General features: G+C 38.2%; 1 protein-coding gene across 4 annotated transcripts in view; it reads left to right on the top strand.

Annotated features, from left to right (window-relative positions):
* The window catches only part of LOC136874008 (protein abrupt), a 213,556-nt gene that overhangs the window by 82,417 nt on the left and 108,940 nt on the right, over positions 1 to 22,199 (top strand). For all 4 annotated transcript variants that reach the window (XM_067147459.2, XM_067147460.2, XM_067147461.2 and 1 more), the window contains exon 4: positions 16,693 to 17,242. In XM_067147459.2, the coding sequence (XP_067003560.2) occupies positions 16,693 to 17,242 (550 nt within the window). The remainder of the gene's footprint in view (positions 1 to 16,692; positions 17,243 to 22,199) is intronic.

Here is a 22,199-nt window from a genome sequence, read left to right as displayed (position 1 = left end):
TCAAAGGAAATCGTTGTATTGGTGGAAAAGTTGAGAAAGAATGTCTTACGTTCTTGTTGTGTGCAAGTATGAGTGGAGAACGGGAGGAGCCCCTTGTGATAGGAAAAGCTGCAAAACTAAGGTGTTTTAAGAATATGGATGTTACGAAGTTTGGCATTGAATGGAAAGCGAATAGGAGAGCATGGATGATAAGAGAAATAATGACAGAGTGGCTAGGACAATTGGACAGAAAAATGATATGCCAGGAGCGAAAAGTGTTATTATTCCTCGATAATGCAGCATTGCATCCGGATACAATTAAGTTGCAAAATGTGAAGATCGTCTTTTTCCCACCAAATATAACATCAGTTTCTCAGCCGCTTGACCAAGGAGTGATCCAGAACTTCAGGGTTACGTACAGAGAGTTAGTGATGAAGAACATAGTATCAGAACTTAACGGGAATGAAGTAACCCTTCAAACACTGACAAAGGGGCTGAATGTTCTCCAAGCAATTTTGTGGATAACCAATGCATGGAAAAACGTCACGGCCTCAACAATTCGTAACTGCTTTCTGAAAGCTGGGTTTCCCACTAGTGGTGGACATCCCGAAATGGAAACGGATACCCTTCCTAACAGCATGGAAACAACACAAGAGTTGATTAATGCAGCAGGTAACAGTGTACAAGTGAACACCTATATCAAAATTGATTCAGATATTCCAACGGAGTGTGAGAGTGGAGACACGAAAACGATTCTTCAGTCAGTCCAAGGGAAGAAGGAAAAAATGAAGATTCTGACAAAAGCGGGAGTGAAGGTGATGCTAATGACGACTTTGAAGAAAATATGGAAATTATTGTGCTGGCAATAACCTCGTATAGTGAGGCTCTTGGCTTTAAGTGACTGAAAGAATTCTGTTATAAACAAAATGATGGAAAAGGTGTAAATTTGACCCAGGATTTAATTGCACATAGTGAAAACATCATTGCTAAACCAAAATGGAAAAAAACAAATGAACATTAAGGATTTTTTCAAGTGCTAATGTTTTACTGTACTGTGCTGGAGATTGCTACATCTACATACTGATTTAAAGTTCCAAAAACTCATACGTTCTTCTTAATTTTAACATGGTGAACGGTTATAGTGTACAGTGTGCTCAATAGAGGTTTCCGTAGAAGTGTTTTTGTCTCTTTAATACAGTACATCGCAGCTGCAGCAGCCCGTCTACAACTTTCTCATGTGAGTACAGTGCAGTATATTGTACAATACTGTATACAGTATACAATTAAAGGTACATTTGCGAGAATTGTTAACATATACAATACATGGGTTATTGTATTCCAACTTACGTTTAATGGAACCGGTTTTGTAACCTCTCTCGGGCGGACACCCCTTCATAACAGACATTTTTTTAGTTCCGAAGGTGTCCGTTATAGGGAGGTTTTACTGTAGTAGTGCCAGAATATATGACCCTCAGGTTGGAATCACTCATAAAGTTGCTAAGGAAAAGCACAGGATCTTTCAGAGTACTGGCACAGAGTACAGAGTCCTGCAGCCCCCTTTCCCCTCTGCACCTCCCATCCTCACAATCACAGCTGAGTGAACAATAGACTTGATCGTACGAACGGGACCGTTAACTTTGAGAAGGCCAGGCTGGTTCAAGGGGACCACCACCTTTTAAGTACAGTAAGTTTAATGTTTCTTCACACCCATTTTACATTTTTTTGCTTATCAGCCCAAGTTTTTCACACAACCTCATGTTTTCCATTACAGATTGGAACTTTATTGACAGTTTCCACTATGGTCACTCCAGTTTACCATGCATCTGTTACTTCCCTAACACAGCTTCTTAATTTTCTCGCTGCCCTCCTGACCATTTAAAATAAGGCAAATACACCTAGCCAACATTGGAAATAATCTTTGAGAACGGGACCACTAAGTTAAGAAGAAATTGAGAACGCTGCTATTCTAAAATTTTTAATTCATCGGCGTTTTTCCATCACTTATCACATTTCACCTGGCACGTTGTCTCCTCTCAAACTTGGTTTCTCAAGCTTTTTCGTTCCCCTCCTAGCCATTCGTGGGATGGTGTTTCTACAAAGACAGACTGTCAGACTGAATTTTCAACACAGTGATTTCGTCCTGTTTTTGAATTGTTATCAGACTAAAAATTTGTAGTCTAAGAGGTTCGCAACTTCACTATTAGCACATATTGTTCCGTTTTTATTTTATTTTCTTAGGTTTAGCACATTTTTTGGATTCAGTTATTTTTTATATTAACACTTTGTTCACTGAATTTATCTCAGCGAGTTATTTATTGCTCCATCTAGTGATGTAATATTGTATATTGTTGTTATTTTTCTTTCCGTCTGTCTCTTTTGTTTTACATTTCACTAAAGATGTCTCAAACGATTTGAAACATGTTTGAATTTTATTGCTCCATCTAATGATGGAATTATGTTTTGTATTGAATTAGGAGGATACATTTAATTTTATCCTTTGTAAAGTGAAAACTGTCAATACGGAATGATTCTAATATCTTGTAATGATGCTAATGATGCGGTGAAGACTGTGTGCTGCCATTAAGCGAAAGAGAATTTGAAGCTGTAAAGACAAACTAATTGTGAGCACATGGAATGTGTGGAGCATGAATCAAAGAACAGTGGACATTGTGAAGCGTGAAATAAATTGTTTAAAATATTTTAGGAGTTACCAAACTGAGATGCACTGGGTGAGTTGGCTGTGCGGTTAGGGGCGCGCAGCTGTGAGCTTGCACCTGGGAGATAGTGAGTTTGAACACCACTGTCAGCAGTCCTGGAGTGGTTTTCTGTGGTTTTCCATTTTTGCAACAGGTAAATGCTTGGGCTGTACCTTAATTAAGGCTATGGCTGCTTCCTTCCCATTTCTAGGTCTTTTCCATCCCATCGTCACAATAGGACCTGTTTATGTTGGTGGGACATAAAACAAATTGTAAAAAAAAAAAAAAAAAAAAAAAAAAAAACTGGATGGACTGGGGTTGGAGATTTCGAATCAGGAGAACATACGATTTATTACTCAGGGCATGACGAACGCAGAGAGCGTGGTGTGGGTTTTATGATCAACAACAGGGCTGCAAGAACTGTTTTAGGTTACGTTGTCATTAGTAACAGAGTGATGTCCATCACTTTTCAAGGTCATCCTTTTAATATGACAATAATACTAGTATATGCTTCTACAACAAGCACAGGATGAACAAGTTGATGAATTTTATGAACAGGTGCAAATAGAGATTGATAGAACATGTAGAACATGTTTGGAGACTGAAATGCCGAAGTTGAAATGCCAGACACGGAAAAGTTGTAGGTCACTATGACTTCAAGAACCTCAAGTGAAGCAGGAGAACGCTTGTAGGTTTTTGTGAGTCCAATGACCTCTTCATTGCAAACACGTTTTTCAAGGAACCAAAATTTTGATTTATGCACTTGGACATCACCTCATCTTTCTCTCATAATTGTGATTTCCAGTGGGGGGGGGTTTGGTCAGTTGCCTCCATCTCTTCCAGTCCTTGGCGTATGTGCTGCACCAAAGATTTCAACCCAGTTATATTCTTTACTGACATTTCCACGTCACATAGTGTGTCCACAGAATTGTAATGCTTTTTGTTTACTTATTAATGATGATCCGATTCTGAGGTAGAGCTGGTTTATAATGTAACCATCAGTGCGAAATGCTATCCAAGGTATGTGTACTAGCACCCCATTTAAAAAGAATAGATTTAGAGCCTTATTTATTTCAGGTCTTCAATTATGAACTGGCCATAAATATTGAAGAGCACTGGAGACACTGGACACCTTTCTGGATCTTGAAATTCCCAGGCAGTTTGCCATTAATTTATTGTAACCATAGCAGAGTTGGCTTCATACAAATTCCTTATCAGCCAAACCAGGTGTGCAGGAATATCCATTTACAAAAGAAACTTGCCACATTTTCTCTCACCGAATGCAGTCAAAGGCCTTCCAGTAGTATAAAAAGCAGATTATGAGAGGAAGTTGAAATTCTCTGCTTTTTTTTTTCAATCAACTGATAGACGTTTAATATCTGTTCCCTTGTGCCGTTACTTTGGACAAATCCAGCTTGTTCAGTGGGTATCTCTGAAGCAAGGAAATCCTGAAGCCTCTCTTTAAGTATATAGTAGGAACATTATTGGTTCTAGAAGATAGAAGATAGAAAAGTACAATTACAGAAGCAAAAAGTAGTCCTGGTGCAGACTGTGGGGTGGATCACGAACTGTTGATGTGCAATTCAGTCGTCAGAGTGAGATGTCTTAGTGAAGGTATTCAACTTCCCAAACACAACCTAGAAAACATTCCAGAAACTTTCAAAATATCCATTAGAAATATTTAGCATTTGAAGTATTTAGTATCCGTGATCAGGAACCAGAGGAATTATGGCGTGTAATTAAGGATATTGTGAAGGATGAATGTGACTGGAGATTGTAATTTTGAACAGGTTAATAACAAATAAATTAAAGTTTAAAGCATAGGAAAAGTTATTTGTAGATGTGTTAAAAACAACTGTAAAAAAAGATAAAACCAGGAAAAGATCAATGACAACTAATGTCAAAGGATGTGGAAAGCGTAAGGGTCCCTACGAGGCATGGAAGGAAGGACGTTTGTGGCAAAACTACAAGAAAAGTTAATTCATGACCTGAAACCCTATTTACATGTTATATCTTATGGCTAGCTCAGATTCCAATCCATCAGCTTTCTTGTGTTCCCGTATACTTGAGTGTGATTTCCTGCAATTCTGGCTGTCACCTCAAGTTTTTGCAATGTAGCAGGTGTTCCTTATCCATTTTGCTTCCTGGGTCATGGCAAAGTGTGCATTTTTTGGATCTCAGGATGTTGATTCGTTTCAGATGAGCTGCAAGACATTCGTGGCCAGTGTTAAGTCTGAAGAAGGCTACAGCTTCTCTTCTTGGTTTTATTTTATACTGATCCCATTTAGCATCAGTATCCTTCCATAAATTTGGTTTCTGCTGTTTTCTTTGCCATTTCTTCATGCCTGTTTAATAGTATTTTTCAGAATCCTTTTTGCTGACATAAAATCGGTCTGACTGGCAGGTTGATATTTTTAATACCTATATTTTTCAGGGGGGCTATTCCCATATCTGCATTTAAGTTACAAAGAAATGATTAAAGCTTACATCTTAAAAACTATGAAAACAAATAAAGCTAGAAGGTGAAGGGTGGGGTGGGGATTAAGAATAATAAGGAAATACATATTGTTAGTAAACAGAATTACTTGAGGCAAAACCTGATGGATAATTTACAGACAAATGTTACAAAACTGTTATAAGAGAAAGATTTGCTTCGACACAATTTGAGAATGGGAATAACTGACAAATTACCCCATTGAATAGTTCTTACAACCTTTAGGTAAACTCTTGTGCTTAATATAACATTGAAAGTTAAGTTAAATCTGAAAGCTTACAAGTTGTTTACCCAAAGAGAAGCTAGGGCCCCTCAGTAGCATGGATCTCTCAGGCAACACGTCCATATGACCAGATTCCCAAGATCAGAATGAAGCCACGATGTGACGCACTTCTAGAAGGTAGCACGTGCTAGGTGGTGAGACAGGAAACAGCACAGCAGGAAAAGGACCAATGAACTTGCTGAAGTTTACCCTTTTGATGTTACGAAACTAATCATATTTAAATATTTCAATATCCGCTGGTCATTACATCCTTGGTAAGTTATGGAAGCTTGGAGACTTTTGCAATTGAAGCAAGGTACAGTAAAATTGGCACATGTGCTGCTGGGTGTCCATTAAGTTCTGATGATGAAAATTTTGATGATCTTGAATTTTGAAGTAGGTGGATATTGAACTGAAATTAACTCACTCGTGGCACATATAACAGAGATTATCAGTGTTTGAGAAAATTAAGAAATTGAATTGAATGTCACTGAAAACTAATAATGATAATAATAATAATAATAATAATAATAATAATAATAATAATAATAATAATAATAATAATAATGTTATTTGCTTTATGTCCCACTAACTACGTTTTTAAGGTTTTCGGAGATGCCAAGGAGCCGGAATTTAGTCCTGCAGGAGTTCTTTTACGTGCCAGTAAATATACCGACACGAGGCTGATGTATTTGAGCACCTTCAAATACCACCGGACCGAGTCAGAATCGAACCTACCAAGTTGGGGTCAGAAGGCCAGCACCTCAACCATCTGAGCCACTCAGCCCGGCTCACTGAAAACTGTAGAAATAGTTAAAAAGAGGAAGAAGGCCAAAATACAGAAGAAGAGAAAGCTCATGAAGAATCTAAATTGAGAATATCAAAGAAGTGTTCAAAAGATAAATGCCAGTGCTACTGCAATATTGTGCTGTGTAGAAGAGAACAAAAATGGCAACACAAGAAAGGTCTTCCAGCATATTTCTGCTTTGAGCGGGAAGTTCAAACCAAAAGTTGGAATGGTGAAGGATGCTAAGGGACCGACAATAACCAGTGGAGCAGGGTTCAAACAGAGGTGGAGAGAGTATGCAGGAACTTATATGGTCAGGTTGTAAGTTTTAATTGCTTAGAAGAAAAGGTTGATTTTGAACTGGAGCCTCCAATATTGGAAGATGAAGTTAGATCTGCCATTAAGTTAGTAGCCCATTGCAAGGCCCCAGGAACTGATTGAATTCCAGCACAAATATGGAAGTTACAGAAGAATCATTAGTCAAAGTTTTAACAGTGCTATGTAAGCAAATATGGAAACAACAAAATGGCACACTGACTGTAAACAGTCCGTGTACATCCCAATACGAAAAAAAAAAAAAAAAAAAAAAAAAGGGAGACCTGTTAAATTGCACAAACCATCATACAGTAGCACTGATATCACATGCCAGCAGAGTGCTGAAAATCGTGTAGTGTGAAATATCAAAACCTCAAGCAGATTTCAGAAAGGGCTGAAGAATCAGAGATACCAAAAAGGAGATCTACATATGCTTCATAGGTTATAAAAAGGCTTCTGTCACTAAAGGCTGTGGATGGTTCTTCAACATATGGGCATACCAGAACATCTAATTGTCCTAATGTTTACCCTTTATTCGGGTCAAAAAGCCACAGTTAGAACTGAGTATGGTGGTTCTGAGTGGTTTCTAGTTGGCAAATATCTAAAATAAGGTTGAGTACTCTCCCTTTTATTTATCAGCTTGTATGCTGAGCACATTATGAGAGAAGTTGGATTGGATGAGTCCACCTATGGTTGTAAGATCTGTGGTCTGAATATAAATAACATACAAAATGCAGATGACACCAATTTGATAGCTGGAAAAAGAAAATGACTTGGGAGAATATCAAACTTCAAGTTAAGGGGCAGAGTGAAAGAATGGGACTGTATCTTAACATCAGTATGACCAAGATACTAACAAATAGGACTACCATCAAACATGAAGATCAGTGATGATATTATCAAAGTGGTGGATAGTTTTTGTCTTCTGGGATCATCCATCAATAGCAGTGGTTCTGACAGTCCAGAAATCTTTTGCAAGGTAGCATTCAAGTGTCTCTATACTGAAATTCAAGTCAAGAGCTTAGGAAAAGTATCCTTCCGCATGTGAGCACGTCCCCTGTTCCCCCTTCCCGTCTCGTCGCCGTTCTCCATCTCCGCCACAACCAGCTTATCATTAACGCCATGCGTCCATCTGACAAGTACAGTACTTCATTCTGAAATAGTGAAGCATCAAACGAAATCACTTCCTTTCACATGGCTGTACCTTGATTACGTACCATACCTATTTATTCCTTTATTGACCATCTAAAACCTACAGATTACTGACGAATTCCAAGGCAAGAGAAGCAAGATTTATTTTTATTTCATAATGCAATTTGTGTGAGGCACATGGAGACTTGCAACATACGTATATGATTTCGCTCTCGTGCAACGACTGTCAGCGGCAGTTTCTCACAGTTAAAAATGCTGAAAAACCCACCCGTAAGTGGGATTGCAAAATACAATGCTTCCAGGAATGTTGTAAATATTGTAGTCTCGTCATTCGGAAGGTAAAAACGAACTCATGATCCTCTCATGACAACATTTCTGCAGGTAAAGGGCAGTTACGAATATAAAGTAAAGTACACATTATTATTATTATTATTATTATTATTATTATTATCATCATCATCATCATCATCGAATACGCCAAGGATCCTATTCCCATACCGTGTTAAGGCCCTTCCTGTTTTATTTACGGCGAGTGCTGAGCTGACACATCGATCTTTCGCTGGAGACTTGGATTTTCAATTCCAAGCGAGCGGCGTAAACACTGTACACAGAAACGCCGATCAGCTGTGCGGTCTTTTTCACGTCTTCCACAGTCCACAGTGGATTCTAATCTCGCAGGCTACTGTAAACGTTTAAAACAATTTGGTTTAGATTTTCTACTTTATTTTTCTCCACTTTTGTTAGCTTTAAATTATTTCACAGGGGACTCAAGCGTCACAGCATCACAAACATCTTGCTCACAGCTGGCAGCCATTATGAATACTGAACACGCTGTTGCAGCCAGTATTGCCAACAGTTTTCTTGGATCCATCTTCAACGTCCCACATGTTATGCAAACTTATCAACAGTGGAATGAACTTGAACAAACTTACTAAGTACACAGTGCAATAAGATGTCAATATCATATTAAATTATTATTATTTTGCTACATACACCACTGAGAACAATAACTATTCATAGCCATCTACGTATGAAATATAAGAGTTGGTAGCGAACTCGAATAACATACAACCTGTGATATATTTTCCATATTTATACAGGGTAAAAATTTTAATTCATCAAGTCAGTTCACCAGAATATCTAACCAAAATGAAGGAAGCTCCTGACTTCAGGAACAACTAACAAACCTAGGGAACTATTTGGTGCTGCGGAAGCCGTTTCACCGACCAGAAGTTTGACTAACATCAAAGGGACCGCTAAGGTCTTGAGTTGACTCTCAGTATATAACATCTTCAAATGTCTTGATGTGTCCATGCATACTAAGATCAGAATGGTTAAATCTCTAGTCTTTCAGCTACATATGGTTGTGAAAGTTGGACCATATAAAAGTGGGATAGGAAGCACATTGATGCCTTTGTTTTATGCTGCTGGAGGAGACTTTTATGTGTACCTTGAATTGCCAAGATAACAGAAAAGTGGGTTATTCCAAAGATCAGACCCAATCTATCCCAGAGGCCTGTGTTGTGAAGCTAAAACTGAGTTACTTTGGGCACACGATGATGAAGTTCGATTCTACTTGGAAAAGTGGAGAGAACACGGAGACAAGGACAGCCGGCATTGAGGTGGATGGATGCCATCAAAGAAAAAAAAGTCATCACTGAAGGATATGAAATGTCTAGCTGAAAACCGAAACACATAGGGGCACTCCATTCATGCAGTCACCTGGAGTTAACATCGGCTTGGTGGCACGTCAAGAGAGATAATGCTTACCAATTTTTTTAAAATATGGTACTGCTGTTTTTCGTCACTTCTCTTGTCTTGTTCCTTGTTTTAAAATGTTTATTATAACTGGAAGACTAACACTAGCTATTAAACTTCCTCAAAGAATTGTAATTTTAACACTGGTATGTTTGAAGAACATGATCTGCTGTGCAGTAGTGATGCTAAGAATGCTCTGTTATGTTTTCCATGCATCTTGATCACTTTATTGCCAGCAAGGATTGCGTTGTTCTCCAAATAGGCAGCCACATATTTTGAACAGTAAGATATTAAAAAATATTTGTCAACTGAAAAGGCATCGTAGCTCGACTACCACTTAGCATGGTAGTAAATTTTGCGCATTTTTGAGAAATAGAAATGACTATTATGGAAAGTATTGTAATTGAAAATTCGAAGACCCGTGCTGCTCTACAGCATTCATTATAAATAGGTCAGATAACGTGTCTTGATATGAAATTGCTCAATGCGCTGCCCAGATATTTTTTTATTGTCCACTTTAGAGTTACTGTTGTGTGTTTAAAGTTTTTATTTTAGATTATTTTGTTTTGCATCAAAATTTGTCCTTGTGGCAACCCAGATTGTCTGGGAAGTAGCTGATACTTTCAGATAAATAAATAAATAAATAAATAAAACTCAATGATAACTGTAGGTATTTACACTTCTCACTATAGATTTGTTGTACACAATTCCAACTGTCGTTGGCACTGCCACCAGTCGGCCTAGCAACCCCGAAAACTGTGGATTCATCACTAATTTTTTTCATTTTGGAAATTTATTTTTTACACTTTCTGTCCCCCATGTCAATGGAGGCTGAACTTTGATTTAAACAGCATCAGTGTGTTACAATTCATCTCAGCCACCCACAAAAGTATGATTCGACACTAATAATGGTCGTCTTAGATTATTTTCATGTGTCACTCCCCGACTGTAGTGGTGCTAGGGATGTCTTACCCCCCCACTGATTTTTTCTTTTTCCCAGGTTGTTAGTCATAAGTGTATCAAGTGTGGTTGAAAGTTATCCTTGAACATACACACATACATCCATAATCTCGGTAATTTGGAACATTTTCTTTTCCACCCCTTCTCATCATCCCCATGCCGATGATGGCTAATCTTTTAGCTTTGCTAATGTCTTTATGTAAAGATATTTCTCCTTAACTGTGTACAGCCCATTAAGTACGGAATGTATCACGTGCTAGGGCAAGCTGTCACCTGCAATTATTAGTGATTTGATTTTAGGATTACTCACAGTTGACTGAACTTATCAATGCGTGATGATTCACTGGCAGGTAATTACAGAGAGAATAAACCAAAAACGAAGCAAATTGGTCCAGTAGAACTGTTGGACAAACTGGAAATAGTTGTTTTTAGTACGCAAACCACAACATGTCTGGTCACTGGTTAGCGCTGTATGGAGTTATATTTTGAGAATTCCAGTTACCATTATACTGATATACAGAAAAGTTGCTTCATTATTACAGTACCAATAAACTATACACAAAATAATTAGTGACTGTTACACAATATTAAAACTTAACCTTTAAGATGAGTTTATGAATTATGATTTATGGATGCTTTAAACATCAAAACCGAGCAGAGTAATATACAGTAATTTAATCTCACCTCATCCCTGGCCCCGTGTCAGGAAACAGGACTAGGAATAGTTACACCTGTACATCAAAAGATTGTAACTACATGTATGAACACTATTTCACTTTTTTTTCTTTCTTAGTGTTTCACTATCAAATACTTCAAACAGAAACTCAAGATTAGAGGCTTACCTGTTCCTGACCATTTACCTACTTTTGAATGCACTAACCCAAAAGATAAAAAAATTCTTTCAACATTGGCTGAAAAAGCCTTTGTTTAAATAACTATTCAATAATGAGAAAAACGTTTTTATTAAATTTTTCTGTGTGATTCTTTTGACGTTTCCACCACTTGTGGGTTGTAAGTTGTGCTCTGACTTTGTGAAAAAGTAACTCTTGAAAATGCAAAGTTCTGACTGAAACTTGACAGTTAACTTGTTCACTGTTCGCCATTTAAATCTCCTGCTGGTGCTAGCACATTGTCCAATATTCCTTATGATTTCACACTGTGCATTTAATTTAATTGTGGATCTTTCCTCTACATACTTAGTTACAGACTTATTAGATCAATATTTAAGATATTATATTTATAGTTTTATATTAGAAGTTTCTTCTTTTTTTTTTTTAGGTTAGTTGCCCTCCCCTGTGAACCATGTGACCTGCTGCAGTGGGGAGGTTTGTGTGTCCCAATGAAGCAGGTAGCCAAGCCGTAGGTGCAACCATATTAGATGGGTATCTGTCGAGAGACCAGACTAACGAATGGTTCATCGAAAGTGGGGGGGGGTTGCAAGGGAAGTAGTCTAGATGATTGACTGATATGGTCTTGTAATAATACTTAACATGGCTTAGCAGTGTTGATACTGCTACATGGCTGAAAGCAATGTGAAATTGCAGCTGTAACTAACCCCCGAGAACACACAGCTCTCTCTGTATGAATGATATACTGACGATGGCTTCCCTCTAGGTAAAATATTCCAGAGGTAAAATAGTCTCCCATTTGGATCTCCGGGTAGGAACTACACATGAGAAGGTAATCGGGAAGATGGATACTGACATTCTGTGAGTCGGAGCATGGAATGTTAGAACTTTGATTTGTTGTGGTAGGTTAGAGAATCTAAAAAGGGAAATGGATAGGCTAAAATTAGATGTAACTGTTATGAGAGAACTACATTGGCAGAAAGAGTAAGATTTTTGGTCTGCGGACTACAGAATTATCAACACAAAATCAAATGGTGGGAATTGCAGGAAATGGTTTAATAATGAATTAGAAAATAGGGTAATGGGTAAGCTACTACGACCAGCATAGTGAAAGGATTATTGTTGTCAAGATAAGACACCAAGCCAATGCCCACCATAATAGTGCTGGTCTACATAAAATTCACTGCCAATTACAATAGACCAAAACTGTCACAATATGCCTACTAGTTCAGCAGATGGTTAAGAAATTGAAAGAATATATGAAGAGATAGAAGATTTAACACAATATGTAAAAGGTGGCGAGAATCTAATTGTGATGGGAGACTGTAATGCCATGCTAAGCCAAGGAAGAGAAGGTAATACAGTAGTGGAATTTGGATTGGGACAGAGGAATGAAAGAGGACGGCATATAGATGGAGGAAATTGGCTGGTTGAATTCTACACCGATCATAATTTACTCCTTGTTAACACTTGATTCAAACACCACAAAGAATGACTGTACACGTGGACGAGACCTGGAGACACTGGAAGGTATCAAATAAACTTTGTTATGATTAGGCAGAGATTCAAAAAACTTGGATTGCAAAACTTTCCCAGGCGTAGACGTGGACTCTGACCACAACTTGTTTGCCATGAAATGCCATCTGAAGAAACTGAAGAAAGGCATGCAAAGAGATGGGATCTAGACAAGTAGAAAGAAAAGAGTGTGAAGGATTGTATCAAGGAACATGTTGCACAAGGACTAAATGAAAAGGCTGAAGGAAACACAGGATAAGAAGAATGAACAGTCGTGAAGAATGATATCAGTAAGGCTATTGAAGGAAAGTTAGGAATAAAGGAAAAATCAACAAAAAATCAATGGATAACTCAGGAGATGCTAGACCTGATTGATGAACGGCGAAAGTGCCAAAGTGCAAAAAGTGAGGAGGGCAGAAAGGAATACAAGCAAATAAAGAATGAAGTAGATAGAAAGTGCAGGGCAGTTAAGGAAGAATGGCTGAAAGAGAAGCGCAAGGATGTTGAAGGTTGTATGGTCTTGGGAGAGATACTGTAGATACTGTATCCAGGAAGACCAAAGAAACTGTTGGAGAAAGGAAAACTAGGTGTTTGAATATTAAGAGCTCAGATGGAAGACCATATATAGAGAAAGAAGACAAAGCAGAACGATGGCAAGAACATATCCAACAACTTTTTCAAGGGAAAGAATTTTATGTGAAGGTTCTGAAACAAGAAAAGGCTGTTGATGCTGATGAAATGGGAGACCAAATTTTGAGGTGAGAGTTCAACAGAGCTTTGCAATATATAAATAGTAATAAGGCACCTGGAATTGATAATACACCCTCAGAATTACTGACTGCTTTAGGAGAAACTGGCATGGTGAGTTTATTCCATTTAGTGTGTAAGATGTATGATACAGGAGAAGTCCCATCCGATTTTTGACAGAATGTTGTTATACCTGTTCACAGGAAAGCAAGTGCTGACAAATGTGAAAAACTACGACAACATTAGTTTAGTATCTCATGCTTGCAAAATTTTGACACACATTATTTACAGGAGAATGGAAAGACAAGTAGAATCTAAGTTGGCAGAAGATCATTTTAATTTCAGAAGAAATTTAGGAACATGTGAAACAATCCTGACTTCATGTCTGATCCTAGAGGATCGAATTAAGAAGGGCAAGCCCATGACATGGCATTCAGAGATCTAGAAGAGACATTCGATAATGTTGATTGGACCAAGTTATTTGAGATTCTGAAGGTGATCGGGATCAGATACCGAAAAAGAAGAATTATCTACCATCTGTACAAACATCAGTCTGCAGTGATAAGAATGGAGGGCTATGTGAATGGGTTTTGGGTTATTTTGAACCAAAATTCGCTTTGGGTATAGAAAGGAAGATCCATCGCGTGGTAGGGATGTAGTGTATAACAAGACAAGGAAGATTTTAGCCACAGATATCGCAAATAGATTTACAGTTTATTATTATTTAAGCTTTGTAATCCTAACTCATACTTGATTTTTAAAAGAAATCTATTATGTGTTGGTTAGAAAAAGGGGATTTGCTAATGCACTAGATCTTGAGCTGAAGGCCACTGATCAACAATGATATAATTACAAATATGAAGACCGAAGTCTTGAACAGTGAAACAACGCTTACAGTAGTTACAAAATAATTTACGTTGAGTATAAGCCAGAAGTTGGCAATTATTACAATAGAAAAGACTGAAGTCTGAAACTATGAAGCAACACTCGTTTGCAAATTAATTAACATTGAGTATAAGCCGTAAGTTGGCATTTAAATAATTACAATTGAAAAGACTGATATCTGGAACTATTCAGCAACACTTTGTTGTGAAGTAATTAACATTGAATATAAGCCAGGAGTTGGCATTTAAATAATTACAATTGAGAGTACCGAAATCTGACTAGAAGGCAGCTTACATTTGCAAATACATTCAAATAATTTAACTTCAGGTTGCTTAATATAAATACTGATGTAGAGTACTCAGTAAAACTGACAGACACAGCGTAAATAATTCAATGTTATCCCAATACAAAAGGGAGAAAAAGGCAAAGTGCCGTAATAACTTATAAAAAAAATTACAATAAAATAGAGAAGAATGTTTAAAATGTTATCCCAGCTATGGAGAAGAAAGGTGTTGCAAAGTCCATGATTATACAACAACTGCCAGCAGGAGTTTCCTTTTCAGTTAAGAGATTTATGAAGAGTAATCAGTTAAGTATCTAACCCATTTTCTTGAATAGATCAGTCATCTTTGTTGACATGTGTGGTTTAACCAGCTCATGATCAGGGGTGGAACAAAGTCCCCACTAGCGAGGAACTGTTGCAGTAACATGTCCTTGAGAGAAGGCAGGGTGCCTCAGCCGTGGTGAAGAATGCTGGCAAGCGATGAGTAATGATGTACATTACATTCTGTGGGCTTAAGTGTGTGCAAAGTGTGTGACCAAGCTGGAACATAGCCCCTTTTATTGAAAGAGGGCAGGGCGAAATATGTACAAAATATAGAGCTGAAAGGAAACTTACCTAATAGAAGTAAAAATAAAGATATGAAATTTAAGAAAATGTAAACAAAGGCCTTGAGAGAATATCTGTATAAAGATCATCGAAAAGAGCATAATTAATATTAAATAATATGAAGAAAGAAGTGTAGAAGAATAAATGACTTTTTTTTAAATCCTCTCTTTTTAGCTGTGTTTGAGGTTTACTTTTTATTTTGTTTATTAATCTATCAATGTAGTTTTTTGTATAACCGTTGCTTATCACTATTTTGTAAATAAGGCTAATTTCTTTCTGAAAATCGTTCTTAGACAAGGTGATATTATAGGCTCTGCAACAATGCTTAGAAAAGAACTTCTTTTATGTGCTTCAGGGTGATGTGAATCTTTTTGTATAGTATTTATGGTTTGAATTGGCTTTCTGAAAATCAAAAAGGGTAGGTTTTCTTCTTTTCTTTTGCTAGTTAGATTCAGAAAATTTAGTTTATTATTCTCAGTTTATAATGTAAATTTTATAAAAGGGTCTAGACCAAATCGGACACGAAAGCAAGGTCCAGGAAGTTATTTCCTTGTGTGTTGGAAAACCGCAAACTTGGTGAAGGTTAAATTCATTCGTTAGCAGGCTTTCTCGTTGACATGGGTGAGGATAGGATTAATAGATCCTGAATCATCTGAGGCCCAGGCTAAATGGCTTCTATTGAAGTCACCGCACACGGATAATAGTGTTATTTGTTTTTCTACACAATTGATTCGAGCTAGGGTTTCTCGGAAGTGTGTGTGCCGTACTTTCACTTCGTCCGTGAGCAGGTAACAGCAGACAGTGTACAGCACTTGGCCAGGGCATGGGATGGCTTTTACAACAACACATTCCCAGTTTCCCGTTAGGTCGGGTTGTTGTTCAGGACTGTAGGCACAGTTCACTACTATGAAAACTCCACCTGCCTTGTTCTTGCAAGTAACGATATTTTGTCTATCTTGGCAGAAAATAACATAATTATCGTGCAGTATTTCGCTATTGTCGATTGAAAAGTCAAGCCAAGACTCCGAGGCACATGCAGTCATAATGCATGTCACTCAGAGCGACAAGATTATCGTTGTCATCATCCAAGCTTGATAGGAAGGTAGGGTATCAACCTTCATCGAGTGGGCCAGACATTCACTCAATAATGTGGGAGGTGTGAAATAAGCAGAAACAGGACCACTGAGGAAAGGAAATGTATTTTGCTCAGATGCATTTGTTGATGTTTGTGACTTCTTTACTTGCTCATTTCACTCATGTTCTTGGCATCTAATTCTTTGTTATCCTTTTTTTTTCTTTTCATTTACAGTCTGTAATTACCTTCTTGTTTATAATCTTTGCATTTATAAGAATTGCAGTGTTATATTTTTTTTAAATAATCCCAATCATTCCCTTGTCCATACAGACTGCTGCAAGTGAAGTTGCCAATAGAGATTCTTCATGCTCAGCGGTAAAACGGCCTAAATTATCTGTACCAACCACATCTTCAATGCTGCTCAACCAGATGCAAACAGAGAATGGGAAATGTATCTCAAAGCCATTCCAGTCTGAAGTAGTTGATATGGCAGTGAATTCTATGAAAGCCAAAAACTCTGATTTTGAACTGTTTGGAAATGGAAATAGGGCTACCACTAACTGTAGAAAGTCAGCATTTGAGAATGATTCAGTATATAAAAGCACCAGTAGAGAAGAAGTAGTGAAACCAAAGAGTGTGACAGAAAATATGGAACCTTTTATTGGAGTTTCTAAGAGTAATCGATGCAATAAAGTTGTGCCACAGTTAGAGACAGAACTCATGCATTATATGGAAGATATGGTAAATACATCACCCAAACCTGATCTTGGTACAGATGAAACAAAGGTGAAGTGTGAGCCCGAAGTCAGCCTATCATGCTCCAGTGCTGAGGGAAGTGTTAACCATTCTTTACCCATCACGGAAAATGAAGTTGTTCCAGGTATGTTCTTAGATGATATTTTTGTTATATTCATTCTGTAGTGAGCCCTAGAAATACTTGTCTGTTGTGTTTATGGAGTAATTTTGGATGCAGTGAAATAGACACTGGGAAAAGAGAATTAAAAAAAAAAAATCTTGCCTAATTCACACACTTTTTTAATTAAAACTACTGGTGAAAAATTTGGGTGTGTTAATTTTTCAAGGAATTTATATATACAAAGATGTATTTTTTTTTTTTTACGCCTTATTTATATTCAAAGGGTACATCAAATATACTATACAAAAAATTGATTAAACTTATTTGTAGTTATGATTATTTAGTGTAAAATTATGGCATAAATGGTAGAATGAGTTCTTGGTTCGAGGTACTTACAGTGGGTGGAGAAGGCTGTAATCTTTCACCTTTGTTGTTCATAATTTACTCCGTTCATCTACTGAAAAGTATTAAGTGGCAGGGAGGGATTCAGTTAAGTGAAAATGTAGTAAGCAGTTTGGCCTATACCAATGAGTTCATCTTAATGACAGATTGTGCTGAAAGCCTGCAGTCTAATATCTTGGAACTTGTAAATAGGTGCAATGAGTATGATCTGGAAATTAGCCTTTCCAAGACTAAAGTGATGTCAGTAGGTAAAAAACCTAAGAGAATTGAATATCAGGTTGGGAATATAAAGCTGGAATAGTTAGACCATTCCAAGCATTTAGGATGTGTATTCTCCTAGGCAGTAGTGGCGATTGAGAATTAGGGGGGACAAAATAATGTACAGACAACAGAAAGAGTAGTTGGGTTGAGGGATATCGTGGCCTGCAAGGGGGGGGGGTGTATACACATCAAAACTGAACAAAAAAAAAAAAAACTACAAAATGGTAAGTTTTTGATGCTCTTTGAGCGGAAAAGTATGAGCGTACTGGGACCTTTCCCACCATCCCCCATAGCTCATGGTACCATGTGGCCACGAACCTACTACGCTGGCGTAGCAGGGGGAGAGGTGATACTCCCACGTGGCGCGTCCCAGGTGGCGGATAGGGGGGTCCTAACCGGCTTGCCGGCGGACTTGAGGGAAATAAAATACCTCTCGCGGACCAAACACACACCCCCTGTGGGTGGGGGAGGCTGACGAATAATACACCCACGGTATCCCCTGCCTGTCGTGCGAGGCGACTAAAAGGGGCGACCAAGGGATGAATGAATTAGAACCATGCAAGTACTTTTGATTCGTACCATCATGCGGGGAACACCATGGGTTGCATGTACTTGCGAGTAGTATCACTAATATGGTACTAAATATGTTTGTGATTCGTTGCAGTAAAAAGCCTGGCCTGGTGGATTCCAGTACCCGTGCGTCGTACCCATGTGTGCAACACCGCGGGTCTGGGCGTAGCCTGTGAGTTGTACCACTATATGAGCAGCACCGTGGGTCTGCGTTGCCTGTGATTAGTACCCACTATGTGAGGAACACCACGGGAATACCGGCGCCCGTGTTTAGTACACCTAGGTGGGGAACCTTCTCGGTTTGCGTTGACTCTGAGTTGGGCCATTGTGTGAGACACACCATAGGTCTGCGTTACTTGTACGTATTGCAATACTTGTGAGTAGTACCATCTTTTGTGGAACACCGTGAGTCTTCGCTCCTTCTGATTAATACCCCAACATGACACATACCATGGTTCTATTTTACTCGGGACATGTACCATTCTGTGGGGCCTTAGACGTGGATTTTGCACCCCCTAAAGACACCAAGCATCATTGTGCTTTATGAGTGGTTCCTTGGTCGGTAATCATGTCATTTTCGATCTGTATTGCGTCCAATCCACTGGTTTTTTTTGTTTGTTTCGTATTTTGTTGAGTTCCTGTCCATCCATTCATTCATTCTTCACGCCATCTTTTATTTTTATTTTGGTCAGTGGATGCCTTTGCAATTTTTGTTCTTTCATTTCGTACCATTAGGGGCCGATGACCTTCGATGTTAGGCCCCTTAAAACAACAATCATCATCATCATCATCGGTACCATGTGGCAACAAAGAGGTGACCCTGTCGGGTCATGAACACATGGCACCATGCCCCACGGAAGACGATGGTCAAGGGACCTTTTCGGCCTGTGACGATTCCCTCTCATTGGGATTGAATAAGTAATCCACTCACATGAGAGGTCAACGCCCTACGGCCCAGCAAGGTCGCTGCTAACTCTCCCGTTCCTAAGATCTGAACCCCCGGCTACTCAGAGTCGCAGACCGTCCGCGGCGATAAAAATAAAATATCTTACAACTAACTTAAAGGCATAACATGAACGGAAGAGGTTCTGGATGCTAATTATCGGCAAAAAATAGACACGAATAAATTTTCTGGATATTTAATTCACTCCCGTTGAACATATTTACAATCTACAACCTTGAACATCAAAGTTAACTTACATCCATTGAATTTTAATACCAGCAACGGACAACCACGTCCGGGCTATCACCCAAGTGAAAATTAGATCCACATCATTATGAGAGTCTTTATGTGGTCTATTGACATTACGCTGTTGAATATTAGAACACAAAACAATCACCTATTCAGATCAAGCACCTGGGTGTTCACATATAGCTTCAAACAACTCGGAGAAATTTGAGTTGCGTTTACTACAATCTTCGTTGTTAAGCTTGGTTTAGAATTTAAGGACACGATTATTTTACCTGTTGAGTACGGTAAACAGTATTATAATGAACCTAACTTTTTACAGGGGAAAAAAAAAAAGAAAACTATGACCTTACGGATATAAATATTCCCGGGATTAATTCCCAAATTACATATTTAAAACACAGCAAGTTACAGTAATTTACCCTAAGATTAGAGTGGCCACCTACATCGAACATAACACGAGAAACACAATATTAAAAGAATTGAAAAAGAATCATAAAATGATAGGCAAACTCCACGGAGTTACAACCTATCCCAGAAATATAAGATGCACACAATTCTAGTTACTCCAAATCACCTCACTTGAGGACTAACTATACACATCAGAGGGCCGAAACCCTCTACTCAAACGAACTACCAAAGGATTTCTCACGAAGTCTAAATTAAACAAATCAATAAACATCAGAACAACATCTTATTTACACTATTATCACACCTGGAAGAGAAACACATATTATAACATTTCCCATACATGGTAGCTGCAGCTGGTTTACCATTACCCGTCGTTTGTGTGATTGACTCCTTTTGTCATGTCCGAGGTACGAAAGGGGGACTAACAGGTCTCTCGAGTCAGGGACCCTAGAAAATCAAGACCCTACCTATCGCTTCTCCATGTGTATGAATTAAGTGTTCCTGCATTCATTCAACCTAGCCTTATTAGAATGTGGTAATCGATTAACATAAAATATTTTACTACCAGGAGCATAAGATTTGGGAGAATTCAACTTCCTCAGCGAAGTGGCATCTACCCTTCATTCAGTCTGGCCTGCAGTTACACAAACAGAACGAAAAAAAACAAACTCGACCTTCACGAGCCGAGGGCAATAAATCCTGCCTTACCCTGCCCCCTCGCACTGGGCGCTCACCTCTTTAAAAACCACCCTGACGCGTTCACAATCCCAATTCAATGGGTCATTCATTTCACGCCTTACCAACTGACCCACATTTGATCAGCTCAAATTAGCCCAGGCCTCATTAATATCAAATAAAAACAAAAAAAAAAAGAATGTTCTCTCAGTATTTGTGCCATTATATCACTTCACAATTCCTCGACTCAACGGAGGTCCGGGGTTCAAAATTATTTACCCTCATCGCAGGATTATCACAATTCCGTCAGATAGCAAGCTAGAATTTTCTACTATCTCAGATAATAATAATAATAACAATAATAATAATAATCATAATATTAATAATAATAATGATAATAATGATAATAATAATAATAATAATAATAATAATAATAATAATAATAATAATAATAATTGTGTACCTAATCTGAATCTATACTACCTTCATTATATCGGCATAAAATTATCCGACCAACTGAATTTGTTGAAATAAAATAAAATGAACGAACAAATAGGTATTTAAACTATCACAACAAACAGATTTTCTTTAACCGGGGCCCTAGCTAGAGTTGGTGGGTGGACATTTGTACCTCGGCGCCATGACTCTTCACACACATATGATGCAGCAACGCCTTAAGTTATCATGCATAAAATACAACTACTTTACATTAAATCGAGTACTTCATCTATCCAACTTTATCTGGTTCACAGGATATATGGCAAAGATTCTTACGTCATCTTAACCTGACTTCTTTCATATATCTCTCCAAGAACGAAGGCTCCTTTATTACCTCAACGAAATTAATTAGCCTTTTCCCCCCGGTCTCCTCTGACAGTACTCATAAAACAAGGATACAACCATGCTCATGCAATAAAGACAACTAGATGGGAAATTCATACTCTATTCCTAATTTGTTTCCCTCCCGAACAACTTTAAATGATTAAAATTAAAAGAAAAATACCGACCACTCTAATCTTACTACTTTAATTATTCAATATAAAATCATCCCACGCTATTCCTATATTCTGATATGATTTATCTACAGGGAATATGAATATCATAAAATCATAATTTTGTACTCAACAGTGCTGGTCCGTTGTCCATCGTACGCCGTTCGAGCCCAGGGGAGGGCTCCCTTGATGGTCTTAGCCCATCATGCTGAAGTGGGAGATCGCTGGTTCAGGACGTTCCATGATGCTCCTGGAATAATCCATAGCGTTGGGGTTTGAGCACTGAAATGACACTGTTTACACTGTTTTCACAAAAACTTCCTCCGCTCACGTCACAGGCAAATTTTCCTTTCTTCTAACCAGAATGAAAGTTATGAATGTATACGATACCCCGGTATAATACACAGCTCGCTTATCCTAATCCTACATATGCCAGTCCGAGCTCACAGATCCATTCCCGGAACAGTTTAACCTCCCGCAT

Source organism: Anabrus simplex, chromosome 5 (genome assembly GCF_040414725.1).
Source record: "Anabrus simplex isolate iqAnaSimp1 chromosome 5, ASM4041472v1, whole genome shotgun sequence".
Taxonomy (NCBI): Eukaryota; Metazoa; Arthropoda; class Insecta; order Orthoptera; family Tettigoniidae; genus Anabrus; species Anabrus simplex.
Note: the sequence above shows the minus strand (reverse complement) of the source record. Positions and strands in the feature narration are given on the sequence as shown.